General features: G+C 34.4%; 1 protein-coding gene across 3 annotated transcripts in view; it reads left to right on the forward strand.

The window, feature by feature from the left end:
* LOC137812627 (uncharacterized) overlaps positions 1-21,707 on the forward strand; it is a 28,612-nt gene extending 6,905 nt beyond the window's left edge. For 2 of the 3 annotated variants that reach the window (XM_068614752.2, XM_068614768.2), the window contains 19 exons: positions 25-156; positions 1,644-1,904; positions 2,001-2,079; positions 3,619-3,710; positions 3,818-3,901; positions 6,156-6,230; positions 6,857-6,904; positions 7,096-7,191; positions 10,563-10,792; positions 11,131-14,621; positions 14,705-14,784; positions 14,920-15,000; positions 15,814-15,885; positions 15,957-16,062; positions 16,229-16,283; positions 16,688-16,816; positions 16,907-17,024; positions 18,594-18,676; positions 21,011-21,707. In XM_068614752.2, coding sequence (XP_068470853.2) covers positions 25-156; positions 1,644-1,904; positions 2,001-2,079; positions 3,619-3,710; positions 3,818-3,901; positions 6,156-6,230; positions 6,857-6,904; positions 7,096-7,191; positions 10,563-10,792; positions 11,131-14,621; positions 14,705-14,784; positions 14,920-15,000; positions 15,814-15,885; positions 15,957-16,062; positions 16,229-16,283; positions 16,688-16,816; positions 16,907-17,024; positions 18,594-18,676; positions 21,011-21,428 — 5,730 coding nt within the window. In that variant the 3' untranslated portion in view covers positions 21,429-21,707. Of the gene's footprint in view, positions 1-24; positions 157-1,643; positions 1,905-2,000; positions 2,080-3,618; positions 3,711-3,817; positions 3,902-6,155; positions 6,231-6,856; positions 6,905-7,095; positions 7,192-10,562; positions 10,793-11,130; positions 14,622-14,704; positions 14,785-14,919; positions 15,001-15,813; positions 15,886-15,956; positions 16,063-16,228; positions 16,284-16,687; positions 16,817-16,906; positions 17,025-18,593; positions 18,677-18,816; positions 19,454-21,010 lie in introns of those variants that run through there. The other variant, XM_068614761.2, reaches the window with a different exon arrangement.
* The last annotated feature ends 1,093 nt before the right edge of the window (positions 21,708-22,800 follow it).

Here is a 22,800-nt window from a genome sequence, read left to right on the forward strand (position 1 = left end):
ACCTTATTTCTTTTTTTCCTGCAGCCAAGGAGATCACGAAGTGCATCACCTTTAATTTTATCTCCATACCGCTCCATAGTTTTTAGGCCAGATGCAATTTTTGTGCTTCTGAGAAAGGCATATAAATATTCTGAACTGGGCTCTGTTTGTAGAATGGTATTTACCTCTCACCCATTTAGTTGTTTATCTATATATATACTGTTAATAAAATCTGCTTAACATCATCTATAGTACTCTCGCCTGATGCATTCTTCTTCTTTTATGCATAAGAATAAGAATATTATCATGTCTACATTTCCTTTTATCTTTCTCATATATATATGTGTGTGTGTGATAAACATAATATTATTGTAATGTTATAAAAATAAATATTATTATAAGTTATATAAGCCAAAAATATTATTAAAATTGTATGAAAACATTTTATTATATCCAAATAATATTTTCTTACATTTATTTTGTCATTATTTATCTTAAGTAATACTGTGATTATTTATTCGTAATCAATATAATTTTTATTTTTGCATGTTATTAAACTTTAAAGTACATATTAGGAATCATTCTATTTATAAGGGTAGATAAATATAATTTCTTTATAACTTATGTATTTTTATTTTTTTTTGTAATTATCATAATAAAAAATGATGTGAAATAAGTCTATAAATAAATTTTAAGAAACAGAAATAATTACTTTTTAGTTTTAAAATATTTTTTTATTCTTTAAATTTTTAGAAGAAAAATATCGATATTATATTAATATTTAGGAGACTAAATAAATAATTTAATATTTAAAAGTGAATTATTGAAGTTTTTTTCTTATTAAAATATATAATCTATATTGTATATTGTAATAAAATGTGTGCAATCTGTACTACATTTTTCTCGCATTCTTCCACTTTCTTTTTTATTGTTTTAATTTTTACTGTTATAATATTCTATTTTATGTTTTATCATCAAAATATTATATTATGATACAACACCAAAAGAATAGGAATAATACTAATATAATATTATATTATCCTATTTTTGTTGTAAAATAATATCAAAAATTTTATTATTACCTACATAAAATATTTTATTATATTTTTTTTTTCTTATTGTAAACATAATTTTTTATACCTTGAACTAAATTATGAATTGATTCATCCAAATATTGACTTAAAGATTAATTTGATTTATTAATTCTTTTGAGATATTAAATAAATCTCTGAATTATTTCGATTCTTATTTTTTATAACTTATATGATATATGTTTCAACTATTTGAATAATAACAAATTGATATTAAATAAATGTCTTAGAATCTAAGTTTGTACGTTAGTCTTCTTTTAATAAGTTATAATATTTAATTTTTAATACATAATAATAATATCATGATAATTATCAATCTAATTACCATCATAATTAATAAATTTCACATAATTCATATTATAAAAACAAATTACATTAACCTAATTAATATTATAATAAGTAAAATTGAAACAATTAATGTAAAAACAAGTTTACTATGCAATGCATAAGATACATGATCTAGTTCAGATGCCCTTTTACTTTTGACCAAAAATCTATGTTTTTCTTTTCGTATCTGTGTTCAATCCATTGTTGCTAATGTGTTCTTCTGGCATACACTTACCTTTATTTCAGGCATCTAAAATTATGTACAAGCTCATAAATCCTGACACTGATCATGATGTATCAAACCCCCAAGACGAAGTAACTTCTCTTTTGGAAGATAAATTAAATTTGGAACTGTCTAGTCCTTTCACTTTAGTTGATTACTCAAACCTGTTTGGAGACGAATTCCGGATGCCAGATGAGCAATGGGATTGCAGCTATCTTAACGTATTAGATATGGGGGTTGTGGAAGAAGGGATCTTACATGTCCTTTATTCTTGTGCATCACAGGTTTTTTCAATAAAATGCTATATAATTTCTTGGTGTTGATTATATTGTCATAATTTGCACTAGTTTGTGTACATTGTTTAACACTGCAGTTTACAGCCTGTTCTTTGCAGCAAGTTGGCAGAGAGATCTTCAGACTTTTGGGCTGCACTGCCACTTATACAAGCTCTGCTGCCAGGTTAAGTGTTTCTAATAAATTGTGCTTGGGTTTGGTAACAGATTCACAGCATAAAATGGTAATCATGCCATGACCTTTTTCCCCTATTTGAGGGAACCAAATTTGAGTTTGACTTAATTGCACTTTTAGTTCCTATATTTGAGCCTATATGCAGTTTTGGTTTTAAGTCCCTCTCCTCATTTTTTGCAATATTTAGCAGAAATGTCACAAGGTTTCTTTAATTTCTTTAATATTTTTAATCAGCGAAATGTTTGTTTAAATTGTCGGAGGAAAAATATATATACATTATCGAATTAAAAATAAAAAGTAATATCTTATTTTAGTGTTCTGTAAAGGATTGATACAGGCTAAGGTTCCAACCTAGTTGGGATTGTAGTCTTGTATAGTGAATGCCCATCACCTACTAAAATGCCTTTTCCTTTTTTGTTACATTTCTGTGAATTATTTTCTATCTGCATATTGCTTGGTTCTTCTTTTGGTTTCGTTTTACTGTCATAACATTGAGGAGGAAGGTCTCCGCCCTGTTTCTTTCCAACGAATTATATTAGGCCTGCTTTCCCTGACACACTGCCCCAATTTGTTCTAGTCGTAGCATGCCCATGTGCTCTCCATCTTCTTCAGCTTTCGACCTGCACAGGTGTCACTGTCAATGTCTAGCTGTGTCAAATCTTCAACTATGTTCTGGCCATGTCAATATCCAGCTGTTATTAGAGAGTTCATTGGTCCTTGTCTGATTTGATCCATAGTTATCAATCATGCCCAATAGTATCACAATCTCGGTGGATCAGGTGCTTTTCAGAAGAGGTGTTGATTCATCATGTGTCCTGTCATTTTCTAACTTATCTGGTTGTAGAGCACCTTGCAACGTCCTCTGTTTTCTTCACTTTTGTCAACCTCTGCTGTGCTTGTGTTTTACAACTTTCGGCAAGGCAAAATGGTTGAGTGAGAAGGTGGTAACTGATTTTTCTAAGAAGGTTTCTAACAGATTTGCAAATTGCAGAGGAATGGGATAACTTTGTTCCATTGATAATTTCCCTTTTTCTTTGTTGCTTTATTTATACTTTTTTTGTAATGGAGTTGCTCATATCCCTCGAATTCTTTATAAATTTTTCTTTTAATGAATTTATTCCTTTATTAAAAAAATTATAAAAAAGAATGGCTAGCATAGAGTAATGTCATGGTAATTTTGAAAACTGCTAAAATGTGGATGGGGGAGTGGGGAGCCCTAGAATATTGTTTGTCTATCGAAAAACTAGTATATCCCTTCAAAACCATAATTATATTCCCAGTTTTATAATTCAATGATATGTCAGTATCAATTTCTGTTGTTTCACATTTTGGTTTGAAAGGTATCATTTAAGAGACAGATTATTATCCTTATCTAGTTCTTAGCATTGTTGTTCAGGACCATAAACTTCCAGTTGTTTTACATTTTGACATAAAAAATCACATTTTGACATAAAAAAGTGTCATAGTTGTTACAATTGCTTTTGTAGAATTGCTTTGTTCAATGTTTGCCTTTCACTTCTGTTTTTGTAGCTCTGCGCCCATGGGTGAGCAATTCTTTTGATGTTGTCGATGATACATTTTCTCAGTGGAAACAACCTATTGTTCAACAGGCTTTATCTCAGGTTATATTCCTAAGGCATTTATAGACCCAACTGGCAAGATGTTTAAATTGAGTACATTGTGGCGGCGTAAAGTTTTCTTCTCTTGATAGTGTGTATTATATGTGCAGATTGTTGCTACTGCGACATCACCCACGTATCGTTCGCTTGTTCATGCTTGTGCTGGTTATCTGTCATCCTACTCACCATCTCATGTTAGTCAACCAACTATTTCTTACTTTTAAGCTTGAATCTTGTTTTTCTCATGCATAGTATGTGTCCTTCTGCTTGATCTTTGAGCCGTATAAATGTATTTATCCTTTTTCAACTATTTGCTTTTTTATTCTCTTTTATTTTGATGTAGAAAAAGTTTACTTTAGGTTGGATTAAGTTTTCTATTGGTAAAAGAAAAAAGAACTCCACAAGATGAATTACAACAAAGAACAAAACCTAAAAAGAAAAAGTAAACATAGTAAAGCAAAGAAGGACAATCCCTTTAATGTAATCAGCTTCTGTTTTAATGAATGCTTTCAAAACCACCAACCAGCATTTGCCAAAGTGTCCAAGATATATATTTCACTGCTAGACACTTTTAGGAATGGAAGAGATTGACATACTCAATACAGTTGTGCATGTATGTAAACAGTACTCTTCCTTGCTTGATCTTTGCCTTAGGTTTTTGACAGATTTTATTGTGTCAAGTGAGAGGAGAAGACTCTTGTGAGAAGAACATAGTAGTGGTTGGAGAAAAAAAAAATTCAAAGAGCTTAAAAAGAAGAGATGTTGATGGTAAGGAAGAGAAACATATTAATAATTTTAGGAAGTGAACTTTTAAGTCTAACTCAAATTCACAAAATCGGCTTATAAGAGGTTGTATGCACATATACTATAATCTGACTACATCTTTGGTTGATATGTGATCTCTAACAAATAACCATTCTTAGAAAGTTTTGGTTATTCAACCTCCAAAAATCGGCTTGCAAGATGAGTTTTGAATTATCTTGTATATTGTAATTTGGTGATATTTTTAGTTGATATGAGATCTCCAACACATCCCATTATGCTAAGGATTGTCATCTTAAAAAGTGTGAATTAGGGTTAATTTAATCTCACAAAATTGACTTGCAAGGTGAGATTTGCACCACTTGTATATATATATATATATATATATATATATATATATATATATATACACACACACACACACTATAATTTGACCATATCTGATATGAGTTGAATTAGGAGACACGCTCATTGAATTGTTAGTTTCACTTGTATTAAGATTTTGGATTAACAAAATATGGTGATGACTTAGTGAGGATTGTCACTGGACATGATGAAAGGAATGCAAGCGAAAAATAAAGAACTCAATTGAAGCTAGAATAAGAGAATGGTGAAAACATAAGAAATGGATTTAGAGAAGAAGAAAGAAGAACTAAGACGCTTGAAGACTTCCATGGAGGTGGAGGAGGGGAGGAGTTCACACCACTTGGAGGAGAAGAATTCCAAGATAAGTGAGGATAGTCGCCACTTGAAGCATTTAGCCAAGATAAGACTCGGGAATTTAGGCACTCAAAAAATCACTCATGCAGAGTTTCTTTACTCAAAATAATGTGTGAAATACAAGACGAGGTGACCACCTGTTTATAGTATAGGTTTCGTGAGATTAAGAAAGGGAGGGAGATTTGAAATTGAAACTAAACCTACTTAACTCCCTAAAATGGCGTCACTAATTGTGGATCTTGAAGGGGTCACACTTTACACATTTAAGCTTGTGCTTAATGTGGGAAGTGTGACAACATGTGCACCTCTAGCTAGGGTTTCTATAAGCCTAAGCTAGGTTATTCTTCTTAGGCCAATGTGAGCCCAATTTATTACATTTAACCCTGTCTTACAAAAAGACTAACAAAGAATAATTGATATTCTGGTCCATGCTCAGGTGCTCTTCCCTTGATGATCCTCTAAGGAATAATGGGTCTCGAGTCATTGGCTGTGGGATGTGCTTGGCCAAGCCCTGTGTCCTGGGTCATGCTCAGAAGGTTGGGCTGGCTCAATAAGTGTTCTATCAATCAGGGTTTCATCAATATCTCTAGTTTATGTGAGATTTCTAGCAACCATGATGCACAAGCAATCGGAAGGTCACTCATGGTAAAGAGAAACTACAAAGCACGTCTTGGCAACCTCAAGAATGCCTATGGGATATGAAGAAAAAGGACTAGATTAATTAAAAAGGACAAATTCTTGAATAGATGACTAGAAATTTAGGATAAGAAAATTTGCAGTATTGCAACTCTGGTTTGTGTTAATTTTTTCTAGTATAAATTAAAAAATGGATGAAAGTGCTTGCACATCCATGGTGATATCAACAAATTTATAATGTAGATAAACAAACGTCTCAAAATTTCAGGTTCTATTGAAATAATTTGCTCTTCTGGGTCATCAGCTGATTGGACCTTTTCTTTCATGTAGGCTAGGGCTGCATGTGTATTGATTGATCTGTGTTCTGGTGTGCTAGCTCCATGGATGACTCAGGTGATTGCAAAGGTATGATTGTCCTTCTTATTTGTAACCTGTGATATTTTCAGCAATATTTTTGTCATCATCCATTATTGTGATCCAATATTGTATTTTATCTTCATCATAATTGTCGTACATAGCATATTATTAGGATAACAATATTCTCTAATCTCCATAGTAATTAGGAAAAATATCTTCAGAATCTTCCTATTCATTTCAACATATTGTTATTTCCTTAGTTTAAAGCTTTTAATTATTACAAATAGAGATGATGATAATGTAATTGGTGTGATTGTTATGAATAAAATAATTCTTGTGATTGTTATGACTAAAATAATTCTTTATTTTTGTTCATAGTTCAAGTATTACAATTATTATAATACAAAAAAACTTCTGTTGAAGTTTGGTCTGTCCTTGTGTTTAAATTTCATGCTCTGGTTCTTGCTCACAATCAGCATATCTGTTCTTACATTAATTGCTCATTTTTCTTTATGAAATACATTGTTCAGCCATTTTGTTTAATGTGAGTGTTATTCATTATTAAACTAAATTTTGCTAACCAGATTAAATGGTGTGGCAAGAAGTTAAAATGTCAATTTTTTTATAGATAATGTTTTTTGTTCATCATCTATGGACGTTTTTTTTTTGCACAGGTTGATCTTGCATTGGAGCTTTTGGAGGATCTTTTGGGAATAATCCAGGTACAACTCTTGTATTGTATATTCATATGTCTTTCACACATGAGCTTTTGAACTGTACATTTTTTGAGTGATTTTAGATTACAAAATGGTAGAAAGTTTGTTCAATACTCCATCATTCTCTGGTTTCTTGTTATTCTGTTCACAAAGCTTCTTGTTATGGTTTCAAATTAAGAAACTGTCATGTCTGTCAGGATGCTCACAATTCACTTGTTCGTGCTCGTGCTGCCTTGAAATATATTGTGCTAGCTTTGTCGGGGCATATGGATGACATACTAGGAAAATATAAGGTACATAACTTGCTATAGAAGAGAATAAGAATTATTATCTTTTCCTCCCCTTTGTTATCTTATTGATATTTTGCTATATATATGTAGTTTCAATGCCAAATTAATGTGCTATGTATATGAAGAAGCATTATTCTACATATAAAAGATAAAATTGTCTGATTAAAAAATGTCAAGGAAAGTGGTTACAAAAGGCTGTTTCTCCTTTATATAATGGTATGGATTTGTTAAAAGGATAAAATTGTCTAATTAAAGAATGACACAAAACATAGTTACAATAAGGTGTACCTGATAGAAAGGGGAATAATGTGAAGGTGTGGAGATTTTATTATAGATGAAAATTTAAAAGTTAGTTAGCTGTTGATAGCTGTTGCAGAAGGGGGCTGATACTTTCTTTTAGGAACTCTATATTTTCTTTTCTTATGTGGTAGATGAGGAAGGAGGATTGTTGTTTTGTAACAGGGAATGCCCTGTGTGAAAGGGAGTATTTTCCTTTGTAAACCTTGGTTTGGAAGTTTTCTGATAAGTAGTACAGTTTTAAGGGACTGCCCCTACAATTTATTTTCTGTGTTTTACCTTCTTTGTGAATTTTTTTTAACAAATTTGGTCTGACATGCCGGATCTTTGAGTGACATAATGGAAAGTAGAGTGAGTGCTTTGAGAAATAGGTCAGCGGACAGAGGCAGGTTCCAAACTTGAGAACAAGCATGACTCCGGTAAAAGAAAGCATACTAGACATATAGAAATAAAGAAACTGCTCAGCAAATAGAAGAAGAAAATTGCAGACTTTAGATCATACATGACTCTGGTAAAAGAAAGCATACCAAATATGGAGGAGAAAATTTAATTGATGGGGACAAGACAAGAGAAGAGGAGGACAATGATAGTTATAGATTTAGTAAAGATGAGGAAGAACCTCTTTGCCCTTGGGTTAAAAGGGTGGAGTTGCCCACGTTTGAAGGGACTTGACCAAAGGTTACATAGCAAGGGAAGAAAATGTTTTGATGTTTGGAACATCAAAGGGTTAGCCAAATTATGCCCAACCTTCATTAGCATGGAAGGAAATGCAGGCACATTGGTTCAAATTCTGGTGACAAAATTCCAAGAACAATTCCTGGGAAGATTTTGCAACAACACTACTAAGGATATTTGGAGGCAACAGGACAAACACACTATTTGAGAGTTTGGCAGCATTAACATCGTCTGGGAGTGTGGAAGATTTCATCCAACAAGTCAAAATATTTGGTGTTACAAACAAACCAAACATCGAAGATCAGCTGAGGGGGTATTTCTTTGCAAGGCTACGACAGGATATACAAAATCAAGTTCGGCCACATGACCAAAAGAACTTAATTCAAGCTATGGAAGTTGCCCATGATGTGTAGGAGGCTATGAAGGATACACAACATAGCAACAATCCGTCATTTCAAGAACCTACTTCAGGTTTTTGTTATCAAGGTGGTAGAAGAATTGTACCATCAAGGAAGTACATCTAATGCACACTCCTCAAATGGGTTTGGGAGAACATGGGAGGGTTGTGAGAAATCTTTCTTTGGGACAACAGTGGCCAAATCTGGTACAAAAAAACATGTTGCTGATGATTATGCTAAATGAATTTCAATAGGTTATACAAAGGTTGAGAAAGTTGTTCAGAATCACTTGCTTGTTTGACAAAGGGAGCAACCAAAATTGGATGTAAGAACCCATAGATTAAATTTCAAAGTGTCAACTTCTAAACAGAATTTATCGTCCTGCATCAGAAGTCAATTCATCCAATGGGAAAAACCTGATGCTTGTTGTTTATAATCCTTTGGGATGGAAAAGAAAAGAAATCATAAGGATTCCTATTGTTAATGAAAATGTTGGTGTTCGAGATTCTTGTGGTTAAAAAGTCCAATACCAGTCAGTGCCAATACCTTATGTTTTTCTTGGTTTAAGAAATCATCATACTGGTTTCCCTACTTGGTTTTAGCACTTACCATGATCTTATGCATAGGTGAAGCTACAAGTAGAGATGCAACTTACAAATCAAAGAATGGGAGTGATATAATTACAGTGGGTCTAGAAAACTTGAAATTAACTTATTTTGTGAAGGTAGAACCGAGTTGGCCCATGTCCAGGTTGAGCCGAGTCGGCCTGGGCCCATGTTGATCTGAGTCGTCCCGAGCCTAGGTTGAGCCAAGTTAGCCCGGGCCCAGGTTGAGCCAAGTCGGCTCGGGCCTAGGCCCAGGTCGAGCTGAGTGGATCCGGGGCCATGTCGAGCTAATTGGGCCAGGCCCATGTCAAGTCGAGTGTGCCCGGGCCCATGTTGAATTGAGTCAGTCTGATACAAGGTTGAGTCAGGTAGGGTTCAGGTCGAGCTGAGTTGGCTCATGCCCATTTCGAGCCGAGTGGGTCTGGGGCCATGTCGAGCTAAGTGGGTTCAGGGCCATGTCAAGTCGAGTGGGCTCAATCCCATGTTGAGCTGAGTTAGCCTGGTACAAGGTTTAGTCGGGTCAGGTCCAGGTCGAGCTGAGTCAGGTAGAGCCAAGTTTGCTCAAAACGAGTCGGCCCAGGCCCATATCAAGTTGAGCTGGCCGGGTTTAGGTCTAGCCGAGTTGGTTCAGGTTTAGGTTGAGTCTGCTTGGACCCAAGTCAAACCAAGTCAGCCCATGTCTAGATCAAGATGGATTTAATCTAATTGACAAAGTGGATTTAATCTATTTTGAAAGGATTTGAAAAAATCCAAATAAATTTGGTCTAGTTAAATTGGATATGGATTTTTAATCCAATCCATTTTATTGGATCTGGATTGGATTTTGAAAAATCCAATCCATGACCACCCCTACCTTTATATAATGGTATTGATGACTCAAAATGTCTTTGATGTCTTAACCAGGCTACCACTGAGTTTGAATTTTGTACTGAGTTAGTTTGGTCCAGCCAGCTATATGTGACAACGGCAGTAACTGTTTCTGTTTGTTCTAGGGTTTAGGGTTTCTGTTTGTTCAGTGAGCCAGCTGGTTTGTGATTGCTGGCTGTAACTGTTTCTCTTCCTTGTAGATCAAGCTACCTGTACCTAAATAATATTTGTTGTAACAGAATTCTAAATGGAATGAGAAATCAATTTTTCTTGGTTCAATTCTCAATCCTCTCAGTTCTCTGTAAACTACAACAGAGTATAAACATGTCGTTGGTAAATAAGTCTTTCCTTTTATAATTTCATTATCTTCACATTATGTCCTCATTGATTTGCTGACTATGAATTATTTAGCTCTTTATCTGTTGAAGATGTTGCCTTTCATTTTTCCTAACAAAAAAGAAGAGCCAACTATTGTTTAAAACTATTTGCTGATGCAAAAAAAAATGTTAAAACTATTTAATGTCTTTAACAGGAAGTTAAACACAAAATCCTCTTTCTTGTGGAGATGCTGGAACCTTTTCTTGATCCTGCCATTGCTGTATCAAAAAGCAAAATAGCATTTGGAGATTTAGCTTCTTCATTTCCAGAAAAGCAGGAACGAAATTGTACAATTGCTCTAAATATCATTCGTACTGCTGTACGAAAGCCAGCTGTTCTGCCTTCTTTGGAATCAGAATGGAGGCATGGATTTGTGGCTCCTAGGTATGGCGTCACTGTCTATCTTTGCTGTATTGTGTTGTAGAAAATACAGCTGATTTTTTGGCTTGAAAATTTTACCTTAAATTTCTTTTAAAACTTTCCTATGTGTGTGCGTATCAGCTAGATAGAGAACTTATCATAATTTAGATAAAAATCTTCAATGCCCAAATAAAATGCATTTGGATCTCTTTGCTACTATTATAGTTCATTTTTAATAATGACTGAAACTATCATTACAAGTTTATTGTCCATTCCATGAATGTACAAAGTTTAACAATAAAAAATTGTTAGAAACTAAGCATATTTCTTTTTGTTTTACACATTTACTTTTTTATCTGCAGCGTGCTTCTATCAATATTAGAACCACACATGTTTTTACCACCCGATGTTGACCTTTGCAAGTCGGTTTTACGACCAACTGATCAAGAAACTGCATCTATTTCACCTCTTTCCTCTGGCATCAATGGTGGAGGTACTTTTTCTAAGTCAAATGAGGACTCTGATGGAAAAACAGATGTTTCAGAAACAGCAAGTAAATATGATTCTGCTGAAGATCGTAGTCTACTTTTTTCCCCACCAGAACTGCAGAGTATGACATTGACAAATTTTTCCAATGTTCCTAAGCAAAATAGCTCTGTTTCTAGCATTGGGGATAATGGCCTGGAATCAAAAAACGGGGCTGAGAAACACTCCTCCCATCATTTTCTTACTAATATCTTGGATGCTGGCCTTGGTTTTGAATACTTCAACCTGCAGGCAGATTATTTCCAACTTCTGAACCATCATGATTGTGAACTTCGGGCTTCTGAGTTTAGACGCTTGGCTTTAGATTTGCATTCTCAGAGTGATGTCACTATTGAAAGCCATGATGCTGCGATTGATGCTCTGTTGTTAGCTGCAGAATGTCATGTAAATCCTTATTTTATTTTGTCTATTGGACCCTCTTCAAAACTTACTGACTTTTTGAACATTAATGAATGTAAAACCGTGCAGCCTCAGGATAAAGTTAAAGTGAAAAGGACTTCTGGAAAGAATAAACCTAATTTAGAAACTATTGCACGTATAGAGAGAAAAAGAGATAAACTTGTTTTTCAGATACTGCTTGAGGCTGCTGAATTGGACAGGAAATATAACTTAACAGTATCTGGTGGAGAAATTGGTCCTTATTCTGCTGAAGGTTTTGATGAAGAGGTTATAAAACTGTCTCCCCTTGATGTACAGTATGCTGATGCTCTAACCTTGGTTCGTCAAAACCAAGCCCTGCTATGTAATTTTTTGATCCAACGGTTGCAGGGAGACCAAATCTCAATGCATGAAATTCTCCTGCAGAGTCTTGTGTACTTTTTGCACACTGGCACCAAATTATATTGTCCTCCAGAACATGTGATTGATATCATTATAAAATATGCTGAAGACTTGAACAGGTTGCTGGCATCTTTTAATCACCAGCTGAAGGAAAGTAGCTTGTATTTGACACAGGAAAGAATGCAAGGGGTAGAGCGACGTTGGTTACTGCTACAGAGATTGGTAATAGCTGCAAGTGGTGGAGGTGAAGAGCAAAATTTTGGAACTAATGTACAAAATAATTACTTGTGTGGAAATTTAATTCCTTCTTCAGCATGGATGCAGAGAATTTCTCATTTTTCTGGTTCTTTATACCCTTTGGTTAGATTTCTTGGTTGGATGGCGATATCTCGAAATGCAAAACAGTATATGAAAGACCACATTTTCCTTGCATTTGATCTGTCTCAGCTAACATATTTACTTTCCATTTTTGCTGATGACCTAGCTGTCGTTGATGATGTTGTCAGTAAAAAGTATGAAGAGGTAAAAATTGAAGATTCACAGCTTGAAAACAGTTCTTCTGCTAAAAGAGAGTTTGAACGAGGTAATCAATGTGATGAGGACCGATCTTTTTGTGCAATATATCCAGAGATCTGGAAGTTCTTTCCTAATATGAAAAGGCAATTCAAATCTTTTGGAGAAGCCATTTTAGAAGCTGTTGGTTTGCAGTTGAAATCTGTTTCTTCCACTCTGGTACCTGATGTTTTATGTTGGTTTTCGGAGTTGTGTCTGTGGCCATTTTCTTTTGTTTCTTCAATTGGAAGTGATCATTTAAAAGGTTATAATGCAAAGAATGCCAGAGCGATAATCCTTTATATACTTGAAGCTATTATAGTTGAACACATGGAAGCTATGGTTCCTGAGGCTCCTAAACTAGTTCAAGTGCTTGTGTCACTCTCAAGTTCTACATACTGTGATGTGTCATTTCTTGATTCAGTTTTGCGTTTGGTGAAGCCTATCATTTCTTATTCTTTGTCCAAGATTTCTCATGATGAAAAGTTATTGGATGGTGATTCTTGCCAAAATTTTGAGGAGTTGTGCTTCAGCACTCTTCTCATGAAAATAAAACAAAAGAGTGAGGTCGGGCATGGTTCTGAAGATATAGGATACAATACAGCGCTGGCTATTTTTATTTTGGCTTCAATCTTTCCTGATTTATCTATCCGATATAGGAGAGAGTTTTTGCAGTCTTTATTAAATCTGGCAAACTTTGCTGCTTTTGCCCCAACAACTTCTTTCTTTGATTATATCAGTGCGTTTCAATGTGTTATTGATAATTGCAAATTACTATTAGTGAATAAATTAAAAGAATTTGGTGTGATTCCCCTTCAGCTACCCGCTTGTCCTGCAAATGGCGATGGACTTTCTGAAGATAACTTAAAACAAAATTCATGGTTTCTTAGTGATGTCTGTCTCATTGTGTGTGAGAATGATGTTCAGAATGTAGAGAGTAACAACTCTATTGCTGATGTTGGTCATTGTGATTTACCTTCCGATTATTTGGAAGGATTTTCTAGGGACATAGAGAGTCTCATTTCGGAGCTTAATCCAGCTATTGAGCGCTGTTGGAATCTTCATAATCAAATAAGTAGAAAGCTATCAATAGCATCAGCTGAATGCTTTGTCTTTTCAAAATGTTTGACATCAATTTCTCAAAAGTTTCTTAAAGCTGAAGATGATCAAAATTCTTCAACTAAATCATCTGACATGTTCACACTTCATTGGAGAATAGGTCTTCAAGGCCTTTGTGAATTGGCTGTTATGCTTCAAGAAAGCAGTTGCTGGGAAGTTTCTTGCTTGATGCTTGATTGTTTACTTGGAGTACCATTTAACTTTTGCCTGGATGGTGTGGTAGGCATGATATGTTCCACAATAAAAAATGTTTCTTGCAGTGCGCCAAAAATCTCTTGGCGTTTGCAGAGTGATAAGTGGTTAACTTCTTTAATTGCTAGAGGGATCTATAACAGTCAAGAAAGTGAAGTTCCTCTTATAGACCTGTTTTGTACACTGCTAGTCCATGCCGAACCTGAGCAACGTATTATAGCAGTTAAGCATTTAGGAATACTTCTTGGCCAGTGTATGAATGGAGAAAGAGCTGTGATGAACTCAAAAATTTGCTCTGACTTCATTCCAAATAAGTTAGTTGTATCTATTCCTGATTATGTTTTATCTCGTCTGGTTTCTAGTACTTGGGATGAAGTTGTTGTACTGGCCTCATCTGATTTGTCATTACATTTAAGGGTTCATGCGATGGCACTTCTTTCAAATTATATTCCATTTGCTGAGCACCATCACTTGCAATCTTTTCTTGTGGCAGCTGATGGCATATGTTGTTTGTGTAATGCACAGCCATCTCAAGATGGTCCTATCCTGCAACTTTCATTAGCACTTATTGCTTATGCCTGCCTTTACACACCAGCTGAAGATATTTCTTTGATTCCTCAAAATTTATGGGAAAATATTGAAACTTTGGGGTCTACAAAACAAGGTAATGATCATTATCCTCGCTATCTGTATGAAATGGGCATACTAGAATTTTGGATTATGTTATACATCTTCTAACTTTTCTAGATGGCAAGCTGGGAGACCTTGAAAAGAGGACATGTCAAGTCCTGTGTAGATTGAGGGATGAAGGAGATGAAGCCAAAGAGGTATCTTCTATAATGAAACTAGTCATTCATGCCAGTTTAAACAAAAATCATTAAATCCTTTTCCTGTCCAAAGCATAATTGTGTCTTGTTTTATCTTATCCCATAATGGATTCTTAAATTATGCTTCTTTGCAAGGCCCTGAAAGAAGTACTTTCTTCGAATTCTTCAAAGCAGTATGACCCAGACTTTGCTAATACACGTGAATCTATTATCCAGGTAATAATGTAATATACTTAAAACAACCATAGCATCTTTTCGATTTTCAGGAAAGTCCAAATTTTGTTGCTGCTGATAATGGTTGGCACTTGATATTTAGTCCTACCCGAGTTTGTGGACATCAAGTGAATAATAAACCACAATTACTTCTTTGTGTTGATTTTGATGTGTAAGATAGCATATGCAACACGTGTTAAATATGTAAATGTAAATAGCTATTACTAGAAATTAGGGATGCAATTACCTCTAGGGATTTTATATGCATTTATGATTGCTTCTTTTGTACCCTGATATATAATAAAAAGACTTTTTGCACAAAGAACATGTCGGAGATCCCACTTTGATTAAAGATGTGGTGAAATTATAGTATATAAGTGGGTGCAAACCTTACCTTACATGTCAATTTTGTGAGTTTAACTTATGTTTAAACTTCACTTTCTAAGGCCTATAACATGCATGGCTTTCAAACATTTTCCTCTTATAATAAAGATTTGGCTGCATGTATTAGTTATGCTTTTAAAATTCAACTAAACAGATATGAACCTTATGTGAACGTGGAAGCACAATTAAATTTGCACTGCTTGTTGTGTATAGAAGTTCTGATTCATGCAAGAGTCTCGTGAACATGTAGTGAAAAGATTATATTTTTTCATTAAGGAAACAAAGTATTGCAATCTATTTATACTAAATCTATGTGAATTGGTCATGCATTTATACTATTTTCAGCTGTTATGCATTCTGGTTTGTCTAAGTATCCAAATTTTCTACAACTGTTTTATGTCATGTTTTCTTAATATATTTAGTTTGCAACAGGTACTTGGCAACTTAACAGCAGTGCACTCATACTTCGATTTATTCTCACGGAAAATCGAGCAAGATGATATGGTATGTGTGATCATTAACTAAATGCATTTGTTATCTATATGATTAGTTACATATCATTGTGTATTTTCTAGGAGCTTGAGGAGGCTGAGTTGGAGCTAGACATTATACAGAAGGAGCAGGCATTACCAGGAAGAATGGAAGATTCCAAAGAATGGAATCAGATTCCAGCTCTACCCTGTAAGTACATTTTGGTCTAGTACATATTGATTCTTATAACCAAGTGACTCAGAAGTTTTCGTACAATTGGTTTTTGTTGTCTTGTTGTAACTTCTTCATTGTTATAGTCACTGAAAATCCTCCACCCTGCTGCTTCAAATTTGATTTATAAATTTGAACTTTACAGCCAACAAAAAGGATGTGTCAAGGCTTCAGCAGATCAGAGAGTGCATCCGTTCCCTGTAAGTAGTTGTAGTTTTCTCTTTCAACTGGCAGTAAACATCCACTTGGAAATGCGAATTGTAGGAATCCTGTAGATAATAAAACCTGATTTACTCACTTTGACTTTTATATTTGAAATGTTTTCTCTTCCATGGCTTGATTTGGAGGGTTTGCATGCTTTTAAGTATGAGCTATTCTGTAAATCTTCCTGCTGAAGTGTTTGATTCAGTGGGTTTGCACTTTAAGTATGAACCATTTTATGATCAGTTGTAATCATTGGTAGCTCAGAATGGGTTTACTGCTGGTTTTGGTGTGTTAAATGTTACCTTTTCTTTCACTCTTTCACCTTTTTTGAAATTTTAACCATTTATGCTGTTGAGGAATGCTGCAAAGTGTTTGTAACTTGTGCTTATTATGTTATCAGAGAAAAGTCCAAGATTAAGGAAGATATTGTAGCCCGTAGGCAAAAGAAACTACTTATGAGACATGCCCGTCAAAAACATTTGGAAGAAGCGGTTCTACGGGAAGCAGACCTTCTGCAAGAACTTGATAGGTTTTAGCTCTTATTGAGTATCTTGGTGTTTGATATATATTGTTTTGATATTTTTACTGTAAGCTGAGGCTTTTTATAACTATTCAATAGGGAAAGAACAGTTGAAATGGAAAAGGATCTGGAAAGACAAAGATTGCTAGAAATAGAGCGTGCTAAAACAAAGGAATTGCGTCACAATCTTGATATGGAGAAGGAGAGGCAAACACAGGTAATCCCACACAGGAGTTGTTATTGTGAAATATGTTGTTAACTTATAAATTATAATATACTGATACTAATTTCATACAATTATTTAAACTACAAAGTTATTTCAAGTATTAGTGTAGTATTACCATTTACTAGTACTAATGACCCAGCAAATTAAGACTTCTAAACTTAATATTCTAGAGAGACTATTGAAGCTGGCATGTAGTTTCAAACATAACTGAGCCAAGGACCATTTAGTTAACATATGTTCTTATCAGTCATTAGAATTTAAATGCCGCTACAGTTTGTCTGGGCTCAACCACAGAATCACCAGTTCAGTCAGAAAATCTTAATGTGCTCGGTCCTTGTAATAATTTCAAGATATATGTAGAGTTGCTTGATTATTCCTGATCCCCATTTACAGTGAGACCCGCATTACATAACCCAATTATAAAGCGGAAATCCCTAGCATTTCTCTTCTGATGGTTACTTCCAAGCAAATATCACTACAAAATAGAATCATCAAACTTCATTTAGTGTTGCTAGGCATTAGAAACTGACTAGGCTTATTTCACTCCTAAAAGATGGCAAAAGGGATGAGAATTTTCCAAGTCTAGTAAGAAGTATTCTAGCCATATTCCTGACCAAAACGGGATATCTTAGCACAGCTCTCACGCTCAAGATTGAACATTAGCCATCCCCCAAAATTAGGAGCAAGTTGGGCCTAACTCACTACTAAAGTTAACTCAAGGGAGGAGGATTGTCGAAGTCTTATGAGAAGCTTTCTGGGTTGTGGGACATCTTAATACTACATTTGACTGACTGTTACTAGAAATAAGTCAGTTAGTCTGTACAGTTGTCCAGTTTGTAGTAGAAATAAGTCAATTAATCTGTACAGCTGTCCAGCTATACGTTTGTACAACTGTCATTCTGTTGAAGCTGTTAGCTATTACTAACAAAACAATAGCTAAATGGTGCTTAGTAGTAGTTACATTAGTGAAACGGTGCTAAGCGGTGCAGAGTCTATAAATACTTGTTGTACTCGTATTATCATTTGCAATACGATCTAATAAAATTTCATCAGTTCAGTTTCTCTAAGACTGATAATGCTGAAGACGAAAAACAAAGCTTAGGGACACCAACCTTAAGCTATATAGAGATTTATTGAGTTTGCTGACAAATGCCGACCCCTCCTAGGCAGTAAATCTAGGTACTTGCTCTGCATAAACTCCCTCTCAGATTACCATGGGAGGAATTCTTGATTCCAAATTAATGAAGAGACCAGTGTTAAATAGCGTCCATATAACAATATGTACTGTTGTATGATACGTTTGTTAAATCTCTCATAGAGGAACAGTGTTCCTTATAGCAATTCTTAAGGATCCTGCTAGTGGGTTGTTGAATACCATTTTGCTAGTCTTTTTCAGTTCTAGGAGGATGTTCTATGATTATATATGTGTATGCATATTTCTTTGTTCCCTTAAAGTAGTAGAGGTAAACATTGTGCATCATGAGTTGAGTAGGCTTAATGGTTGTATATTTTTCTGCGCAGGGCTTTTTGAAATAATTTTGCCTCTTTGTTTATATGCAGAGAGAACTCCAGCGCGAAATAGAGCAAGCAGAATCAGGACTTCGACCTTCTCGGCGTGATTTTTCATCATCCACTCACAGTAGGTAAGCTGTTAAATCAGTTCCGCATATCCTGTGTTCTGTGGAACTTCATTCTTGTGATCAATGTTCTGGTTCTAAATTAGTTTCTTTCCATGGTTTTGTATTTGCTTAATGGAGTTTTTTGTGGGTTTCTCGTTCTGTAGTAACCCTAGGAGTAGATTTCATGGAAGAGAAAATTGAGGATCTGGGGGTAAAGGGAGTAAGAGCTGGTAGTGGAAGCATACAGCCTGAAATACCTTCCTCTAGTTCACCAACTATAGTTCTTTCTGGATACAGTACAGTTTCCGGCCAGCTGTTTACAATCTTACGGTCATATTTTCAGCAGAATTATAGTGGCTGCACATATGAAGAAAATGTGGATGGAAGCAAGGTTTCCATGGGTATCAACAGTTTTGTACCGATGATCAGGCTAGTGAGATTTGGATCTCAAAGAATGGTTGAAGGGGAACCAAGTTGAGGAAACATGGAGAATATAGGAAGCTGGTGGCAAGTTCAAACTTTTGAGCACTTGACCATAAAGCATAAGCTAAAGATTAATTTATATCTCTTAATTGTTTGTTATAAAACCCTTCTTGAGCCTTCAACTAATAGCTCAAACTTTTGAAAGAGTTGTTGTCATGGTTATAATCAATGTCGAAGTGTTCAAAGAATTAAATTCTTGTTGCCCCCTTTTACCATAAAAGTTGAAATTTAGCTCAAAATGAGCTCATACTAGAATGTCTTGTTGACTTTTTGAGTTAGTTGGTTCATGACATTAATTATAAATATCTTGGATATTTTTAAGATTGTTAGAGATCCATTTGAGATATGGTCAAATTATAATATATAATTGATTGCAAACTTTACCTTATAAGCTGGTTTTGTGAGGTTAAGTTAGGTTTAAATTCCAAAAATGGTATAAGAGTCTATCCTATTGAAGTTTGTTAGGTCTATCATATTTCTATCAGGTTGCTACCAGACCACCCACAAATATCAATTCCTACTCTTGAAATGGTTAGTTTTTTTAGTGTTGGAGATCTCACATCAACTGGAGATATTATCTAATTATAATATATAAGTGAGTGCAAATGTTACCTTACAAACTGGTTTTGTAAATTGTACTTGTGAGAGATAAGATTCAAAATTTGAATGCGAAAGATAATATATAAGTGTTGACAGTGAATAGATGCAAGAGATGCCGAAATCGAAATGCTCATCTAAAATATTCTAAGAAGAGATGATAGATATTTCTCATTTTTCTGTCATTGCCCCTCAAGTTGAAGCTCACTAAGCTATAAACTTGCTACAATAGATAATTCATTTCCCAAATAAATAGAAAACATAAAAATTGAGCTCCACTGAAAGCAATCTATGAAGGCAACTCGAGAAAATTGTTAGAAAGATAGTTGGCAAGCAATGAGGTACGACCTTCTCTAAACTACATTTAGAACCTTCAAACCAATACTATTAGAGACAAAATATTTAAACTTGAAACTAAGTTTAACAATGTCTGGGATAGAGGTAAGGCTGGTGCAAAATGAGACCAGATTAGTGCATTTGGGACACAAATAGGAGCAATGCATCTAGGACAAAGACGAGGCAGTACATTTGGGAGAATTGGTATGCTAGCAAATTGGAGTAGCCAATTTTTTGGAGAGGTGGTGAGCATATGATGTGTTAATGGAGAAGTTGACTGCACCTGCAAGAAATTTCACCAAAAAAATTGGCTAGGAAATTTGAACTGGCAAACCAGATTAGGACATAGCAAAATAGAGGAAGTCATGCTAGAAAGAGTAGACACAATGAAAGAGGGGACTAGTTGGATCTTTTTTTGGGGGAAACTCATTGGTAGAATAGTGACAAAATAGGTCACGAAAGATGATGCCATATAAGAGGGAGAGAAACAGATGCAAGAGATGTGATCATGTGATCATATTGGTTTCTAGTCTACCATCATGCCATTAGTGGAGGGTGACTTCTAGCTGTATTTTGGGCCTTTTGGCAGTCATGGTGGTTCTTCCTGTCTCTTTTTTGGTTGTGTTATAAGTTTTGTTTGTCTTTGTCAGCTCTGGCTATTTTTCCTTCCTAATGAATATTATTTATTTTTCAAGGGGGAGAGGGAAAATTATTTGTAAAAGTGGCTTTTAATTTTGATGTGGCCTAACATGACCTGACCTGAAAAGCCCTTGCCAGGGTCCAAAAATCATTTTGAAAAGTTCGAGTCCTCTTCTACTGGTCTCTAGGCTTCTATTATATCCTCTTTTGTGTTTTTCTTAAAATACTTGAGTCATTGTTTGTTTGGAGGTTTGCATTATAAACTGTTTCATGTGGTTTTGTGGATTTCTCGTCTTGTTGCAGTCGACCCAGGGATAGATTCCGCGAAAGAGAAAATGGGAGATCTGGTAATGAAGGGAGCAGTAGAGTTGGTAGTGGAAGCTTACAGCCTGAAATTCCTTCCACCAGCCCATCAATAGTACCCTCACCGACTATAGTTCTTTCAGGATCTCGGACATTCACAGGACAACTTCCTACTATTTTACAGTCGCGTGACCGACAGGATGACACCGGCAGCATGTACGAAGAAAACGTTGACGGAAGCAAGGACTCAGGGGACACCAGCAGCATTGGAGATCCAGAATTAGTATCAGCATTTGAAGGCCCGTCTGGTGGATATTCTCAGAGGCACAGTTCAAGAGGAAGCAAGTCAAGGCAAGTTGGAGAACGTAGGGACAGAGACAGCAGACGTGAAGGGAAATGGGAAAGGAAACATTCATAACTACTGATCATGGAATTGTGCATTAGATTAGGTCTCTGTGTGTATATAATATAACAATATATATATACATGCACAAAACCAAACCTTTGGCATGGACATTTGTACAACTTTAATTTGGATAATTCTGTGCAGAACTCTTTTGTTCTGCTACATGCTAAAACAGTGTTGTAGATTAGTATGTATAGCTGAACTAGATGTTGGTCAATATTTTGGGCAACTGTACCACTTTCTGTACAACAAGAAAGAGAGAAAGAAACAAATTTGAGGAATTGTAGTTTACTATTTGAGTAACCTTGTATTTGGATTGGGTATGAAAAACAAAAGAAATGAAGAGGAACAAAATGGAAATGAGTGGAAAGATTCTAAATGATATGAATTAGGTAAAAGATTATAAAATTGAGCCAGAAGTGGGATAAATTTGTTTATCATTAAAAGTTTATTTTATTTGTTATATAATAAATAAAATGTAAATATTTATGATATAATTTATAGAAGATAAATGAATATACATAAATATAATCAAAGTTTTCACGTAAATCTTTTCAATTTTAGTTTCTTTTCGCATTCTCTTCGTCAGCAAGTACAACAACCATAGTGAAAAAATAATTGAAAGTTTAAAAAATATAAGCTCTGAAAACATATGAAAAGTATGTTTAAGAGCGTAAAATGAGTTCTCTTAGTATTGGAGATTTTGGGTTTTTGTTTTAGTTTCTTTAAGTTTCTAAGTTTGATATAGGATTTTCTTTTTTTCTAATAGTAAGACCCAATTAGGATTTTTAATTAACTTTTAACGAAATGTGGATCTCACATTTTTTTATAGTTTTACTTAAAATTATTTGTTATGTAAACTGAGATAATTATTCACATAAAATTTAACTGTAAACAAAAACAACTTAAAAAATCAATTACATTATAGGATTAAATTATTTTTACTTATAATTAGAAGTTAATTTGAAAATAAAAATGTCACCATTTGATAAATTAATATATGGGCATTAAAAATATCCTACAAACTATGATCATCGTCAATTACACCATTTATAGTATTTCACATGTCCAAAATTGCTATATTTCCATCTAAAAATTTATATATATAAATTGTACTAGCAAACTATTTGAATTTGTAATGTGTAACGTTATAAGTTGAGTCAATTATTGGAAAATAACACTATAATGTTCTATTATGAATGTTTGTGGATAAATTGTTAACCTTTAAATTATTGTTGAAGGTTTTGCCTAAAACTTTTGTTAATCAGATTTATTCTCTTTGCTTAGTAAATGTTTTACATGTTTTCTTCTTCCATTATATGTTTGTTTAGAAAAAAATTAGTCCTAAACCCAATTATTCATCTTGAAAATAAGTTTATTTAAT

Source organism: Phaseolus vulgaris, chromosome 10, assembly GCF_051622355.1.
Source record: "Phaseolus vulgaris cultivar YP4 chromosome 10, ASM5162235v1, whole genome shotgun sequence".
NCBI classification, from domain to species: Eukaryota; Viridiplantae; Streptophyta; class Magnoliopsida; order Fabales; family Fabaceae; genus Phaseolus; species Phaseolus vulgaris.